Source organism: Larus michahellis, chromosome 1 (assembly GCF_964199755.1).
Source record: "Larus michahellis chromosome 1, bLarMic1.1, whole genome shotgun sequence".
NCBI lineage: Eukaryota > Metazoa > Chordata > Aves > Charadriiformes > Laridae > Larus > Larus michahellis.
In genome coordinates, this window is record NC_133896.1 from 17,487,674 (window position 1) to 17,505,964 (window position 18,291).

The 18,291-nt window shown below is 46.7% G+C and overlaps 1 protein-coding gene across 1 annotated transcript in view; it reads right to left on the minus strand.

Moving 5' to 3' along the window:
• CELSR1 (cadherin EGF LAG seven-pass G-type receptor 1) overlaps positions 1–18,291 on the minus strand; it is a 175,054-nt gene that overhangs the window by 56,998 nt on the left and 99,765 nt on the right. Inside the window, exon 5 of the mRNA XM_074586485.1 lies at positions 15,723–15,811. Coding sequence (XP_074442586.1) covers positions 15,723–15,811 — 89 coding nt within the window. The remainder of the gene's footprint in view (positions 1–15,722; positions 15,812–18,291) is intronic.

The following is an 18,291-nucleotide window of genomic DNA, read 5'->3' on the forward strand; positions in this document are numbered from 1 at the left end:
AAATGGAGACCAGATAGAGGAGAGAAGGTCATCAAAACACATCTGTTTATAGTTTGCAAATCTACTGCACAAATCTACTCCCATTCCACTTAAAACATCAGACACGGATATTCTCATGTATCTCAGTTTCATTTGGATCCTCTATTATTTTAAAGTAAATATTTAAACTGCGAGAGCCCATACAGTTACTTATTAAAGACACAGATGGTCTAACGATGCACAGTGAACAGAAAAGACAGGTTAACGGACAATGAAAGCCTTGTCTTAAATACTTAACGTTTTTACATTATAAATACTATAGTTTTCAAGAGTCACAATGCAAAATTGTTGGAGAAGTCTAAGCAAATAGTCCAATCTTTGGTAGATTTATTTTGAAATACAAAAGACTAGACACTGTACATGTAATAGCAACACTATAAAGTACAATGTTTGTGTAGTTAATCAGCAGCAGTGATGACACTCGTATTCCTGGATCTCACCCTTTTATTAGTTAATCCGTAAGATAATAGGGCTTTTCCAAAGGTCCCACAAGCATTTCCTCTACCAGAAACACCTTTATCCAACTTAGATAAAAAAATCACCACTCGAGTTTTTGTGCAGATGGAAAGAGGGAGAGCGTTTTTGGTCGGCCACGGGAGAGGATTCCAACTTCACGGACATTCCCTGAACTCAAACTGAAAGCTGTGCTCTCCAGCCCCAGCCTTGGCCACGCGGACTTCCTCTGCTTTAGCCACCCCATCGAGTCTTTTGAAGGAGCTGGCAGCCGAGGAGACGATTCAGCAGCAGACTGTAAGTATGGCCAACACTTTGAGAACACAAACCGGGAACCCTCGCAAATGGGACACAACTCTTCCCTTTATGCTTGGCACGAGGAGACCTGTTTTCTTGGGAGACAGATGGAATGTTGCATATCGTGAATACTGCACTTGCTCAGGTCACTGTACACATTAAAAAATTTATCTATCTATTTTAGAAAGTTGGTCTTTTCGCAAAATGCTTTGTGTGGCATGGCTTAATATGCAGAGCTTGGTTTGTTTGTCTTTTTAATAAGTGCAAATGTGTAAAATGAAAAGCCATCCTGAAGTCAGTGCCAGCCTTTCAGTGCTTCCAAGAGTTTGCTTACTGGACAATAAGTTACCCTTCTGTTTTTGTTAATCAGTAGCTAATGATTTATTGACTGTTTGGAGAGGCTAAAGGTTAAAAAGAATCTGTTTCCTAGTTATTTTTAATACAAGAAAAGCACTCCACTGCACTGTTAATGTGCTGGTTCAGACCCCACCACCCCCAAAAGTGCTGGGTGGAAAACGCCTCACGTTCGTACCCTTTGGGGCTCATTGCTTCCTAATGCTTCCAGCTACAGTAATAATGGGAAAAAATGGAGCAACTGGCATCAGGTCCCACTGTAGGCTGCTGCCGGGGCTCCGGCCGCCAGCAGGGTCCCCCCTTGCCGGCTCCCTGGCGCTCATTAGGCAGCCTGCCAGCCGCCCCGGCTCCTTCGTTAACCCGCTGGCCTCTGCTCCGCTACCTAACATGGGGAAGGGAGAAACCCCCTCCGATTCCCAGGCGATGCTGTGCTGCTTCAGTGGTCAAAAAGCTCATTAAGGGTCTGCGGCGGCGGCGGGTCTCCCTGGGCAAGCGGACGGAGCCCAGCCCCCTCCCGCAAGGAAAATAAATAAATAAACAGGAAAAAACAAATGTGGAAAGCACCGTGCTTGCAATCCCAGGGGAAGAGACTAGGAAATGCTAGAGAAGCTTAGCACCGTGGCACGGACTTGCAGGCTGTTCTGATCAATCGGGAAACTCCACATTAGGCAAGATTAAGAGAAACCATTAATGGTAATCTCTGCTTTTCAAAGTTTCCCCCTACAGCTTTCCAGAGCACCTTTAAAATAAGGCAGTGTGAAGAACTGAGAATCTTTTACACATCCTGATTAGTCACCAGGGAAAGGCAGGACAAATCATTTCACATAAACCCCTTACTCCTTTGATGTATGTATCCCCTTTATTCCCTGAATATTTTAATGGCATTGCTTTATACAAACTTGGCTTGAGTCTGTAGAGAAACATGAGAGCCTGTGACAGTGAAAAGGAAAACCAAAAAGCTTCTCATCGGTGAGTCAAAAATGCAAATCCTGAAAAGCCACCAGACCAGTTCCTTTTCCGAGACAAACTGCCTGAAACACCCATCCTCAGGATCCAGGCTCGGCTACAAAGTTGAGCCAGTTTTACCAGCCTGATTCGTTATCTCCTTCACTGCCGCATCCAGAGGCTAAACTTTGATATTCAAAGCAGGGGCTTTCGGCACAGCTATGAGAACTGGCACACGTGAACGGCGCTGCCCCCATTGCTGCTGCTCTTTCGGTGGTAGGACAGAGATGGGGAGCAGCCCTCCTGTCCCACCATGTGGCAATGGCATGGTGAGGCTGCAAAAAGCCATGGCTACACATGCACACAGTGTCCAGATGTGCTCCTTCCCTCCACAGAGCCTGACCAGCATCTTCACAAATATCATCCAGCTCCTCCAAAGAGTATATTCTTGGATTTGACTAATTTTGGCAAAGGCTGCTGCAGCGCTGATGGGAAGAATGGGTTTTCCCCCCCTGCAAATGGAAATTTTATCCTCACATTTGTATTCACAGATGCTTCTCAGCTCTTTGTTGCTGAATCAGTGACACAGCAAGAAGGACCTGTTTTGGCTCTGAGAGACCATGCCCACTCCTCAAGACAACATCCAGCCTTCCGCGTGGGAGACATCGCTCACCATGGCGCTCTGCTGCTGCGGGTTCCCTCGTCTGCCCTCTGCAGCCCTCTGGGGTTGGACTAGATGACCTTTAAAGGTCCCTTCCAACCCAACACATTCCATGACTCTTCTTCCCTCTGATCTGCCCCTGTGGCTGGTGCGCTTTCTCCCTGCCGTCTCCTGCCCTCTGAACCCTTTTTCTGCCTATTTTGCTGCCTCCCTCGCTTCCGCCAACCCTTCCACCAACAAGGATGTTCTTCCTGGATCCTTGGAGAATTGGGAGAGGACAGTGCGTGAAGAATGCTGGAAGAGCACCCGTGCTCTCCTTCACATATTCTCCTTTTCCAGTTCAGCAAACCCTTCTCCCTTCACCGTTTCTCCCTATCTACCTGCCAAAGCACCACTCGTTATAAGTCTTTTATGTTTTACAACTTAATTTTGCATCCAGGATGCAAATGCTATTGCTGTCAGAGTCCAAGAAATACCTAGAAATAGCACAACGTGACACTTATTCACAGCAAATAAACTCCTTCTCCTTGGACTCATCCCTGGTGAGACCTTGCCAAGCAAAACGCTGCTCAGCTTGGGACACAACGGAGTCTATAAAATCCAGGAATCCCACACTGCTCTGTGGGCTACCCCCCTCATGGATGGGTCTTTGCAAGGGTTTCCTGGTACACACAGACCCCTTCGTGGCCAGGTAATTGCAAAGTGCTGCTTCCCCTCACTCCACAGACAGATGCAAAACACCCGAAAAGTTACTGTGAATCAGTGAGTTACTGTAGATTTAGTGTGTGATTAAACGGAGATAACAGTGCACTTCAAAGCACTCGCACCAAATTCCTGAGGTGCCAATTCAATGACTCTAACAGCTTTGCAGAAGCCCTTGGCAGGCTGGGCTGCACAGCACAGCCTTCAAGCACCATCCTCAGGGCCTTATGGTGAGCCAAGGGCCATTCGGACTCTGCCAGCTCTCATGGAGGTCCCTTGCATCTCCTTAGCCTTCAGGAGGTGCTGAAAATCAACATTTTGGGAGGTGCCATTAAACCCTTGAGGAGTTTTGCGGAGTGGAGGTGTTAGACAGCTCAGCTCGAGCAACATCATGCTCAAGGAGTACCACCGGGTGCCACCTTCCCCAAGGCGACCTGAGAGCCCCACACCATGGGGAAAACCACGCAGCCGAGACCCAGCTCAGGCGTGGGGTGGGCACAGACATAGAAGTGGCAGTGCTGTAACTGGGCATGCAAGTTTTCAAAACTTTTAAAAACTGTGAGGAGTGAGAGGAGAAAGCACCGAGCAGCCTTGCTGAGGATGAGGCTTCCAGAAGAGTGGGATCTCGGGTTGGTTTTGACACGACGTGGTCCCTGCTGTGACTCGCACAGCGAAAACCCTGGGGACCATTTCTGAAAAGTTACTGTTTGCATTTGTGTATAAAATCACAGCCTCAACAACCAGTGTTTTCAGGTGGTGTTTGCAAACTGTGCAAGAGCAACAGTTCCGAAAGCAGGCGGGGGAGAGAAAGAGCCGGGCACTGGGTACGCGCCTGCCCTCCTCTTCCCCAGCCCCCCCGAGAGATTTCTCAAAGCTGCTACGGAGAGCTGAGCGACTCCGGGCTGGGGAGCAGGACACACTTTGCCTCTCAGTGACCTCCAAATGACTTTCACTGCTTTACACTTTCATTTCCCGAGACACAGATTTAGAGGCGAGTTATTTGTTATTTTGAGTCAAGACAATGGAATGTCGCTCCACCGCCAAATCCTGATTTCCTTTCCCAGATATCAATCACTTTGCACTTACCCTCTACCAGAAAAAAAACACCAAAAATCAACAAAACCAATTACTACTAATTGAAATCCACATGAATAAGTATCGGTGGAATTGCAGGGAGTGGCTTTTAAAGTCCAGGCTCACGTGTGCCTGTTCCGCAAGGGCAGGCCAGCTGCCCCCCGTTACACCCACTACCACCTGCAAGGGCTCCGCAACCACATCCAAGCAGGACCAAGAAAGAGTAAATATTAGCCAGGTGGCCCTTCAGTGCTTTTCGGGACATGTTAGGAATGTAAATGGTAGTCACAGGCCAGGCCAAAGCCCCACTGAGGGAGTGGCAGATGCTGTGGAAGAGTAAGAACAGGGCAAACGTGCAGCAACACTTCGCCTGTCCTCCTGGCTCTTGGCTTCCCACCTCCAAGACTGCTGGCTGAAGTTCGAGATGGGTTTTTACAGGATCCTGTGATATTTTAGGGATGGAAGGGACTCATGTTACCATCTAATCGGTGTTCTGCCTTCTACAACCACAGAACGTCACCCAGTGAGTCCTGCCTCAGTAACATGGCTTGCACCTGAGTAAAACCTTTCCTTTAGAAAGGGAAATACTGACTTGATTTAAAGATTTCAAAGGACAGCGAAACCATCAGAACTGTGGGCAGATTATCATGCCAACTATACACCTTCACTATTAACGATGTATATAATTTCTAATCAGAATCTGTAAAGCTTCCGTTTCTGTATATCAAATCTATGGTCTTATCTAGACTAGGACTTTTATTGATGATCCTGTGGATTTAGGTGGAAGAGGATGAATTGGGCCTCAGCAACGATGGGAGTCTGAATCTTCAGTCAGAATGCCAGGAAATGACTCATAAACTGAACTATTCTTGCAGGGATTACCTTTTTTTCGTGGCATTTTAAAAATTGAGTTCTGAGCATGTAGGAAACAATGTTTTGCAGTCAGACACGAGCAACTTATTTTATCTGTTTGACTAGAAAAACATTTTGAACTTTAAATGTAAAACGCTGGCATGCATTCAGCAATGGAAAATCTAATTTCTTTCCCCTCCTTCAGACGCTTGTAATTTTAATTGCTACGTTTTTTGGGTTGTTTGTTTGTTTGTTTGTTTGTTTTTTAACAGTCATGCCCACTAGCACCAAAAATACACAGTACGGATAAATGATGCAAATGCATAGCTCTGATTCTAAGGTCATACCCTCATGTACCCTCATCGTATGTGTGCCCCCACGCACTACCTACCATCCTACTTCGTAAGTATAAAAGCCAGCCCACCCAAAAGCACAATAATCTGCTGATACAGATCTTGTAAGAAAGTTGTGAAAAACTATTTGTAACCTGCATCTGGCTAACAGTATCGGTAATCCAGTAAGAACTCCCTGACCTCTTGAGTTGGAAAGTAAATTAAACATATATGTCCCTCGGGATGCTCATTAAAAATTTTGGTTGCGGCTAGCAAAGAAAGTGCCTTTTCACTTGAATTGCTTTTCTTCCTCATATAACTGAAGAAACCCTGGCAACTTTCTTTGTGAAGAGGCCCAGCACTTCCACAGGTAACCACAGATAAGTTCTAAGTTCTCAAAACTAGAGCTAACGACTTGACTGTGGTCATGCTCTCTGTGTTTTTGGTGTCCTGCAAGCTTCCCCGTGCTTAAGCTACGGCAGAACGCTTGATCCCATGAAAATGCTGCAGAAGAAAAGGCATCCAGCACAAACTGATGATCTGGTGAAGTATACCATCAGCGTTCTGCTGGAAGTTAGCACTGTCCACTGACGCCTCCTCATCATGCCACCACTGACCTCCACAACGCTGCAGTACCTTCTGCTATTAAATATTAAATATTCAATACTCACAATGGGATGGGTGATAAGGAAATGATACAATTAGAAATATGGCTAAATCTTAAGTAAGAATAAGTGATTTGTTTTAAGAGGAAGCACTAAATTTTGATACGCTTTCTGCCTTGCACACTTGAGAGTGCCTTTAAAAACTATATTGGCGTTTCTTGGAGATATTATGAATTTAGGTTTGGAAATGTAGATCCACAAAATTGTATTTCTTCCTGGAAAAATACGCCCAGAGAAGTAGGTTGCTCCTAACTGAACGACGTTTTCAGTATTTACAGCACTGCCCTGCCCACCCGCCCCCCAGATTTGCTTAAGATTGCAATTAATGTTCTGCATCTTTACCAGACAATGCCAAGCAATGCTAGAGCGGCCTGTGTTGATCATGAACACTGTAAACACAGCAAGTCACTCTGAGCCAGCAAAATCCAAACTCTGGCCATGCCCACATCTGATCAACAGTGGCATTATCATAATCTTCAACAACTGCATTGTTTATTTAGAAAATCTCCCTCAATCCCTTAACAAATTAGTCTGGAAGCCACCGGGAGGATTAACTTCAGGAATTCTCCCTCAGATTGCAATTGCGTCTGCTCAGATGTCACGAGTGACAGACATTTGCATAAGTCATACCCAGCCTTTATTACTAATTGCATTTCCAGTGATTTGACTTCTGTTGGGGTCTGTCTTCTCCAACCGAGTTAGAGAACGCAGCACTCGGCAGGGGCAACCATGCCCCGGTGCGAGAGGTGCTCCTCAGCACAGGGTATAATACCTAATACCCATCTAAGAATTTAATTGCCAACCAGTTTTCCTGACCATTCAGATTAAGAAGTAAATGATACCGGATGGTGTCCTGCATACTTTCAGGGCAAAGTCTTTCACCTCGGGTCCAATGACTAGAAGTTATGCCTAGCTGGTGGCAGCTATGTGGCTTTTCTCCAAGGATCCCTATTCAGCTGCAGGCATGTGCCTGCCTCATCAATCACCCGGGGTGCTGGCAGCCTCCTTGGCAGGCTCGGCAGGGAGACCGAGGGCTGAGCAAACACAGTTTTCATGCTGGAACAGGAGCCTCCCACCCAAGGGGCAGCGTGGTGGCACGGTGGCACTGGGAAGCCTGTGCTGAGCTGCTGCCTGATGCTCCTGTTTGCCTGCAGATCTTGGGGGGACGGGGTACCACGAACCCCGAACTTCTAAGAATTGGTTATAGGGAGAAAGCAGCAACCAGTGTCATCCATGTCTTTTGATGCAGTTGCTACAATCTAAGTGTCACTTAAATGTTGATATCTACCTTTTCTTTTTTTTTTCTCCCCATAGGCAAAGGGGTGAGATCAATTATCCGTCTTGAATAAAGAATAACTATATTTCCATAACAGGTGAATTTGCCATCATCAGAGAGGGCCTGTGTTTTCAGAAGGAAACGAGATAACCTATCTGTCAGCTCCGCAGGCACCCGGCACAGGGGCACGTCCACCAGGGCTTGTGCTTGTCTCTGCAGCAGACCGTCAGAGGTTGCTGCATTTCATCCCACCCTTTTCAAAACAAAGTGCTACATTAACCTCTCCAACAGGGACCAGCACCACTTCCACCGCCTGCGACTGCCCGTGCCACTTGTGCTTATGCAAGCGTTTGGATTAAAGGGCAGGTCCTGCCTGCCCACGGCAAGGGAACGCAAGTGGTCATCAAGCTTCCAGGTGCCCATGACCGCACCAGCATGCAGCCCTGTAGGTCTTGACTTCTATGGTACAGCTGTGTCACCCTCCCAGTGACTAGTGGCTGGATGAAATGTGGTCCCAGCCATCTCTTGGGTGGGAGAATGGAGATGGACCTGAATTTTTAAAAGGGAAGTTTTGCATACGCATCCTCAAGTCCTTCAGAAGTGCTCTGCCTTTGGCCACTGCTGGGCAGTCGTGCAACACAGGCACCCAGAATCAAAACAGAGGCTCTAGTAAAACAAAGGCCGTGATGAATGTTAGAGATTTGCTATAAAGATAATCCTAAAGATAATTCCGCTGAGTGGCAGGCACAACGCATGTAAGAGTACGAGCAAGTGCAGGGGTTGTACAAGACTGAACCCAAGAGCTTATGCTTGCCATGTGGTCACCTGAAGCAGGTTCTCCAGCAAGATACACTATGTGTCTAAGGCAAATTTGTGCCACCTTTTTGCTCCAGCATGCAACTGCCTCCTACACATCTGCTGGTGGGCTCTGCTGACCACTGAGCACTCCCCATTCCCAACACCTCTGGTGCTGCCCCACGAGACTGCTGCTCCCCAGCTCATGTCTCCCTTGGGAGCTCAGTGGGTTCATCCGGCTTTCTGTCAAGTCCAACCCTTCTCTTGCTAGACCAGAAGCTACCATTGGACTGGAGGTCTGGAAGGCACCTGTGAAGAAAAGCCTTTCTAGCAGAGAAAGTGGCTTAACTTTTCTGTTTCATTTAGAAAATGGGGGTAAAACCCCCAAAACTCAACAACCTTCTCTTTACATCTTCAAAATGGCCAGGTAAACGTTGCAATTTTTATCTCAAGCTGAGGGTCCTCCAGACCCTCCAGACCCTCAGCTGCCCCCAGCTCCCTCCAGAGCCCAGCAGGGCACACAAGCTCTGCCCAGCAGCACTGGAAAGCTGCCACTTAGACGGCACAAGCGATTGGGGATCACTGAGGTCTCCCCAGAAACGGAGCTGGCTGGTTTTGCCCAGACGTATGCTACCGCCCAGCACCAGCGACCAGTCTGTGGGGCACTACTAGTGATCCACGGTATGGAGGATTTGCGGATGCAGACTCTAAATGGTGAGCTCTGCTGGCGCCGTAGCACAGCTGTACAGGCATGGTTAAATAACCTTTTGGGATCAGCTTTGTCCAAGGAACCCACAGGCGAGGGAGAAAGCCACTCTCCTGCCCGCTGGCTGAGCCAGCACAAGGGGAAAGCTGCAGCATGTACCTGAGGCACAGAAAATCAATTACAGCGTGGGTCTTGGCACTGAAACAGAGGGTGTTCTGGCACCTGGAAGCAGCTTTCAGCCGGTGGGTGAGGGATATGACCCAGGCTCTCCAGGAAGGAAAGGTACTGGCAAATTCTAGTGCGTGAGTGGGCTGAGAGCTAAATCTCTACAGCATTAGCTCCAACTTCGTTGATACTCAAGCTCCAACTTGCCCCAGATGAAGGCCAGTTAATTCAAGAGAAGCCATCACTTACCACAGGCAGGAGATTTTTGAAAGCACATGTGAGTCTGATTTAGAGCAACGCACGCAGAATGCGCTTTGAATTCACAACACACCGAAGATCAGCCCTAAGCAGCCCTCGTTTCTTTTAAGTTTATCTCTAACTGAAGAATTCGCCTGTTTTCTCTGGCGGTTGTCTTCAGGCTAAACGCAGGTCTGGGCTTTGCCGGGTGGGAAGTGCACAGGGATGGAAAGCAGCAGGTCCCTGCTAACTGTAACCCCTGTGAAAGGATGGCTGAGACAGTCAAGCATCTGAAACAACCACCATGGCACTCTTCAGTCTAAAGACATGCAAGGAAGGAGTGAAAGAGTCTCAAATAGGAGAAGAAACCTTATCCCAGTTACGGAAAAAGGGTAATGTTTGTCCTGAATATCTCATCCCAGGAGCCTGCAGGCTCAAGTGACCAGTACAGCTGGGACACTCTCCGAGGCACCCATCATTTTTGCACCTCCGGACCGCGGAGGAGAATCCCACGCACACACGCTGCCCAGTCTCACTTTACTTTTGTGAGTCATTCTGTGAGTCATTCGGGGATTTCTTCATCCCGTTCCCCAGAATGACTGTACTGCACATCAGTGATAGCATGTTTCTCTCTGCTGTTCTCAGGCTTTTCGACATTTAGGTAAAATTATCCTGTGCTCCCTTAAACAAACGCAGAAGGAGCTTCCACCTACAGAATGGTAATGTCCTTAAGCGACTTTGATGTCATATATGTATAAGTAACATATAAGACACACGGTATATAAATATACATGTACATGCCCTCTGTAATTAAAGGAACATGTCCATACGTAAAACATTTTTATCTTGTGCCAAATGATGAATTCTACCCTGAGGTAATGAGTCAGGTAAAACATTAACATAAATTTGATGGTAGATCTTAAATTCTGAAAAAAATTGTGTTTCTATCAGAAGTTTGCGAGAGCTGCTTGAAGTTTTCACTTAATTAAAAACACCACCCACTACCGGGCTCATTAAAATCCCTGTCCCAAGCACAGCTTACAATCGCACACGATCCTGTATGTGCAATGAAAGGCATATAGTCCATGTGATATTACTGATACTAAGCATCGTTATCATCAAACAGCCTGGTGGTTTTACTCCTATTCTGAACAAATATCAGAATGGCTAAAGCTATTGATTGTCACTCATTCCGGCGGGCTCCAAAGACCGCGCTCTCATCGTGGGGAGAGGAGGCACGTTACCAAAGCAAAGATGGCAGTTCCCATCGCTGCTGCCCCTTAGGCCAGCTATCCTGTGAACAAGCAGCAGGTCATTCATGCCATTTTTTACCAGTTTTATTCGCCAGGCTGAAATCTTCCCCCTTCTCCCACCTTTCCTTCAAAAATAATTTAAAAGATCCCACTACTTCGGAATTTTTTATCAATATCTATTGCCTCCTGAGAAAGCAGGTCACACGGAGGCCCACTTTAATTTAATACCTTCCATTGATTTTAACGGCTGCGAGATCAGGATCCCAGAAGGTAACTTGTTCGAGCTAACAGAGTCAGTGAGCAGCTTCCCTCCCTGCTTTCCCCCCGCTGTCAGCAAACATCTATAATGGCAAGTACCATCGCTAACAGGTAAACTGATACCTTGCTACTGGGTAGCTGACGACTTTTAATGTATAACTGAAACTAGAGAATGGTTATAAAACACGCCTAGTTCACTTCTGCTCTCTTATAGCTACTAACTCCTTCCCCTTGGTGTCTTCCCTCCCAGAAATTCAATACAGAGCCAACATTTCCTTACTACAACGTCCATGCACTTCCCCTTAGGCACCTCCACTGAAAGCAAGTATACCAACTGTTACCAGGGGAGGAAGCACCCATTGCCACCACTACATGGTACATGAAGTGACACTGCTTCCCCTCCTCCCCTGATACAATCCGTGTCATTATTGCAATGTTTTACAGTGCCTGCACATACCAGGCTTTGTAAGAAAGCATCAAACACTTGAGCTGATAAGAGAACTGTTTCGATGCTTCTCTGCAAACGCGGTGGCCCAAAGCCAGGTCCAGACTCACCTCTTGCCAACGAGGCTCCAGTGTTTGCCCCCAAGAGGCAGGTGACCCTCATGATAAGGAGTTAATTATAAAACAACACTTTTCAACAACAGTAAAGATAAATATTACCAAGCACATCGCTTCTGAGCTGAGTACAGAAAATAATTTACAGAAGTCACTTCTAGGCTTATTTCTTATTTCATTATCATCATTACCAAACTGACTTTGCGCAGGATGGCAGCGTCACCACGGTGCTGCAGAACCATCTGCCACGCTAAGGAAATAGCTGCTGCAGAGGTTTCCCACCAGAGTCGCCCCCCGCATCCACGTCACCCACCCCTGGAGCCTAAATTCCAGTCACGCTCAGCCAAATATCATCCACAGAGCTGCAGGTGCCAAAAACCACTCAATCTTTGCTCGTATCTGACCATCATCAACTCAGATTGCAAGAACAGCCTTCAGAGCTGTGAAAACGCATCTAGGAAAGTGATTTAGATTATGTACCAAAGTCTGTTCGTCACTCTCCTCAAAAACTAAAGATGAAAAGTTAACCTCGGCTGTCATGAAATCTAATACTCCTTATGTGCACTACAGCATTATCTGAAAGCTCCAAAGAAGACTGAACCCTTTTTTTTTCTTGACAGATGCTGTACAAATGTGGAAAGAAGGAAAGAAACTGAACAGTTTCTAGCTTAGTTGTTAAAAAGATACTTCGAAGAAGCTTAACAAAAAAGGAACTGGGAAAGACGGACGAAACTAAGGGAGCACCTCACCGCACACGCTTGCTGTGAGCACAACAGAAATTTTTTGAATTGCTATTTATTTCAACCTGCACCACAACACGTCTCACGTTTCCAAGGCAGGAGGAAAGGGCCCAGCTCGAAGAAGCCTGTCACTGCCCCAGGGCGCAGTGGTGGGTAGAAAGAGGATGGGCACAACTGTAATGACCCCGGTAGCAGGACGAGCAGGCTGGCAGCACTCAGCTCTACGAGCGTGAATGATAAAAAAAGTTCAAAGTGTCTGTACGGGTTTTGCTGTGCAAAAAAAGGACAGAAGTGACACAGGGAAGGGACTGACCAATGGATAGGCAAAGGTGATTATTAAATAAAGAAAACCTGCTGATGGAGCAAAAGGCAGATGGAGGGAGATGCAACTCAACATGAGTGAGGGATAAGAACGAGCAGCACTTCTTTGAGGAATTTTTAATGCAAGACATAGACAAATGAATAAAATGGATCTCTTTGGGTAGCTGGGACGATGGATTATGCACTTCCCATGGACAGCATTGGGAAGAGATCTCTAAAAAGGAGCAAAGACTAGAAGCTCCCAGGGCAAGCGGCTGAACAGAAGAAGGGACAAGGAGCCCTGGGGGGATGCTGGTGGAGGCGGTCCCTGTGGCCCCGCCGCCAGGGATGGGGTGCTGCTGCAAAATGCTGGAGTGAGACGGAGACAGAGAGGAAGGAGGGGAGTCCAGAAGGGGCTGGAGGTGGGGATCAAACACGATCCAGAGGCAGGGAGGAGGGAGAGGGCTTGGGGGAGCTCTGCCTGCTCAGGGGGGCTGTGCAGTGTCTCAGCAAAGGGGCTGAGCCGTGATGGGACAAGGACCTGAAACCGTGTGGTAGGATTTTGGCAAGAGCGGAAGGATGCAGTGCCTGCAAAATAATACGAGTGCATAATTTAAGCAAACTCATGAGTTTTGGGTACTCTGTTATTCAAACGTGTCTTAGCCATGTCAAGTTTAGACATAGCATCCCATTTATCTTGGCACAACTCAAATCCCTAAATTATCTCTGTCTTTTCAACCTCCTCACAGGAACTTTTCTTCCAGCTTTGTTAAAACATGAAGTAGCCAAGGAACTGCTTTACAAACAAATACCAGCTGAGGCGAAGGTTTAATCCTGCTGCAGGGCCCTTCGGGCAGCCCCTGCAGTGCTGCCCCCGGCTGCCGCTGCCCCCCAGCGCCTGCTTCTCCTCTCGCTGCCGCAGAGCCGGAGCAGCACAGGCAGTTCTCAGACATGCTGGGAAGCCCTGAGAGCACGCTAGATATATATAGGTTAGCATTTCCTACTTCTGACGTTTGCTCGGTATTGTGAACTCCCCTCCGCCAGCCCAAATTTAACCATTCTGGAATAAATGAGGCTATTGGGCAACCTGGTCTAGTGGGAGGTGTCCCTGCCCAGGGCAGAGGTGTTGGAACCAGATGATCTTTAAAGTCCCTTCCAACCCAAACCATTCTATGGTTCTATGAAATACTGCTAAGGGGAAGGTGATGACCTCGGCCTCGAACACGGACAGCAAGGGCACAGCTCTGCTCTCCACACAGTGACCCTGCTTTGCATCACTTCTAGGTCACGCGAGTGGCAAAGGCAGTGAAGTCAGAGGTATTTCCTGGCACAGCCCCTCTGCTCTCCCTCTCTTCCCTGAGTTTCCTTCCGTGCTTTTTCCCTTCAAAAAACTGGGGCAGAAGAAGAAAATGATGGCGGGGCCACGTGTTAACAACAGGAAAACACCAGCTGCTAAAACAGCTCACCTACCAGCCCGCTCGAACAGCAGCAAGCCCTGAAAATGAGGCAGGGGTTTATTTTTAACACCCGTGACAGATCTCTTTGCCTTTTAAAGAGTGTCCTGGGGCTGCCCGGGCCCCTTATCTGCTTGGCAGCTCTTCAGCGAGCCACTCCAGCGGCTGTCCCCGTGGCTGTGCCCTCCCCTCCTCGTCCACCGAGCAGCTGGAAAGCCGGAATGTCCCTCCGCTGCCTCAGCAAGTGCCACTTACTCTGCTCAAGTGATCCACTAAAAAATACGCAGACTACGGAAACACGGCATGTTGCAGTTTGTAAGGAGCGTCCACAGCCGTATGCATGCCAACACACCAAGTTTTGCTTCTACTTCTCTGTGCTCCAGATCGTAGGGAGTATATTAAATATATTAAGTACAAAACTTATAAAATAAGCATGGTGGTTGTTTTTTAAATAAAATAACTAATAAAAAAGGCTTTTATTTCCTCAATAAAATACCCTTAGGCTAGGAGACCCTATCTAGGAGTCCAAAGAAAATTTTAATCCTCCCATTCAAACTGTGACACAAACTGTGATGAAATGATGCAGCGCTGGGAAATAAAGAACTTGCTGATCATATTAATCCTTCATCTTCCATTCAGCTTCCCACACCGGTATCCTGTTTCCTTTTTAACAGCCAACAATGCTCCTCTATTTCCTTACGCGATCCCCCATAATGCTATCATGTCAGACTTAAAAGCAATGCTTCTCAGTAACTAAGTGAATTCTCTAATTTTTATTATAGATTACAGAAGAGCTCTGACATCCATCTGTAAACAGTGACACCGTACACCCTAAAAGCTTGCTTTTTTGGTTCTTCACAAAATGGCTGGTTTGCACAAAGCCCCCACCTTTGGTTCAGTCAAAGTGAACCTGCTCTTGACAGCTACCGAGGGCGCAGCTGTGGGACAGGGACCCCAGAGCCCACCTCTGAGCGCCACGGACTGCGTGCAATGACGCTTTTTGCACTTCTCTTGCGTATCTTCTTATATAGCAGACAAAAAAAATGATTTAGTAAGACAGCCCTTGATTACCGAAATGCATCAACCATTTCATAACCAAATTTTCCAAACCAGAGAAGCTTGCGCGAGCTAAACTGGTCATTTTACGCACAAAAAATGGTTATAGGGAAGAATTCTGCTTTGCTTCAGAAAACTCTACTCTACTGCTTTGTAGTTACTACGCTGAAGGCTCCTGCACTGCACAATTGTTTAAAAAGATCCAAATCAGGGAATCAGTTGCTTTAGATACACTGACACTTGTGAGGGTTTAAAGAACTGAAAACTAAAATAGTTACGAGCACTTGAAGGTTTCCCTGGTAGCACTTCTGAAAAGGATGTACTAGGTCCGATTTTGCCTTCCGGAGACAAAACTCGGAAGCCCTCAGAGGGAATTTTTGTCCCAGGCGAGGTGAAGAAGAGCAGGACCATTTGTGCAGAGCTGTAGCAATGTGCCCGGTTAAATAAATAAAATTCAAGTCACCTGCATACACCGGGTCAGAGCTAGATGACCCATGCCTCTATTACTTTACAAAAAAAATAGGCTAATCGCCAGCACAATTAGTCTTACCTTATTGTAGTACTGCACCTGGACCGAGTGCCACTGCCCATCGCTGACCCCTCCCGGAACGAACGGTGCCACCGTAGTGGTTGTCTCCCCTGCAAGGGCAGGCAGAAGGGAAAAAACGAGTCAACGTCACTGGAAACTGCGCTCCGCACTAAACCGAAACACGCGGAGACCCTGATCAGGCACAGAACGTAGCCGTCTTACTTCACCATGAAGGAATCCGGGGTTTCGTCCTGCGAGACAGTAAATAACCCCTGTTTCATGGAGTTATTTCAGTGCACAAATACAAAAATAGCTTCTGGCACATTCAGGTGAATAATGTTATTTTTTATTACGCTTCTGCAGAGTGCGGTAGCAGACGCATTGGGTACATACAGGTATTGCTGAAATGGTCAACTGAGGAAAAAAAGTACATAATTTTCTCTGCATTCTGCTGCCCAAAAGCAGCACTTTGAGGGTTTTTTAATATGATGAGTATTGCGCCAGGATATTTTGTCAGGGAAGTGAAGCCCACTCCTCATCAGAGCTGAAAAAGTGAAATCCAAAATATTATGCTAGCATAAAACCCACGGTAACCTTGGTCCCAGCAAAATTTTACTAGTGATTAATTAAATTATTGGTGGCCTTTCACTATTTAAATTTGAAAGCAAGTCCTTGCCATTGCAACTGGAAAGCTGAAGCGTTTAAGCCAGGTCTGAGTCAGCAGAACCAGCTCAGTAACCAGGCATATCTGTTCCGAGGTAGCAGCAAAATAAACATTCGTGTTGAAAGCACATAAAAGGCCTGGCACGGAGAAGGGATTGCTAGGTTTCGACTTTTTTTTTTCTTTCTTTCTTTTTTTTCTTTTTTTTTTTTTTTTTTAACGGCTGGAAATTTCTACATAATAAACCACAGGAAAAATAACTCCCTTCCGTAAGCCAACAAAGTTCATGGTATTGTTGAGCTTAAAATGCACTTTCAGCTCTCTATTAGCAACAAATGCTTTACCCCGTGTGAAGTATTATTCCCTTGTCCCCTGCTCTCCTTCAGCTCCCATCCTACATACTTCTGTTATTTAAACAATACACATTTTGGTTTAGCGTGTTTGACATCTTGATGTGGTGTTTTTTATCACTTAGTGGTAAAAAATCTGCAGTAAAAATTGGGCTTTTTATGCAGCTAGCAAGTTACTGCAAAAGGAATATCACCCGTCTCCAACCCTTTTGCTTTGCTTTCTGTGAGAAAGTTGTTGCGACAGGTAAAACAGTCAGATCAGATGTCCAAAACTTGTGCTGTTCGTTAAAAGCCACTTAAAACCATAAAACATATACCATTCTCCTTCCAAAGAAAATACCATTTGTAAATATACAGGACCAGACCTGCTCTCAGGTGCAGCAGTGCAAATCTAAATTTAGTTTCATGTATTTTAAAGGAGTTCCTCCGCATTTAAATGCATATAAGTGCAAGTAGAATTTATTTCTCTCTCATTCATCCTCAGGGTGCCTTCCAAGCAATTTGATTCAAGTTTAGACAGGCGGAGCAGAGCTACAGAAGAAAGCACATCTCTCCGACGGCAGCATGCTATTTCATTACACTAATCCATTGAAAAGCCTGCCTTGAAATCTAATTTGGACAACTTTGAGGTAATAAAGGGGAAATGAAACCGGATATCTTCAACCCAAAGGGCCCAGATATGCACTTAAGCATCGCTGGTAAATCGATGGGGTCCCATAGGATTTATCGTGGGGTCCGAGGGCAGTGACCATCCCTGGTGGCGAGATGAGATGTGCAACACCAGCGTGGGCTGTCCCTTCTGCTTCTACTGCTCTACTGCTTGCAGCGTCTCACTTTTCACAAAAATAAAGTGAGAATTGACTAGAGCCCGCATGTCTATCCTGAATACGGATAACGGGAAATAACAGGATTATTTCCTGAGTTATGCGCCTGGTACAGAGCTACAAATGTCTCACTTGACCTACGCGTAACCCCACTTGACCTACAGGACAGCAGCCCTTCCCAGATATTTGTTTCTGTCCCAATGGAAAACATCCCCTCAACCTGTGAGGACTAGAGGTTGTCTGCCCTGTTGAGATTTAGTAAAGCCACCAAAGCCTTCCCACCAAACTCACAGACTGGGCTGAAGCAGGAACGCAAGTGGTCCACCAAGAGCCCCAGCAAGCCTGCTGAAGGCCAGGTGGTGGTTCCTGGTGGCTTCAGTGTGCTTCAACCATGCTGTACAGCTTCACCTGCTACCCTTGCCACAGCAATAAGCACAACTGGGCATGAGGTTCTGGATGAAACTTGGGCTTTTTTTTTAATTCAAAAACACCCATCTGCTGAGGCTGAAAGGGCAGGGGTTTCTTCTGATCACACTTTCATCAGGAAGAGCTTTGCCATTGCCAGGGCTGATTTTCTGGAGGAAAATTCTCCCCTAGGAGAAGACCACTGTGGCAGGGATATGTATCACCCTCAGCTTCGCCTGTTGGCCTTCCCCTCTCTGCTCCCAGAAGCACCAAAAGGTGCTGGCTTTGTCCCAGCACAGAAAACAAGCAAATGACAAAGCCTCCGTTTCTTGTTTCCTAGCCCACCGTAG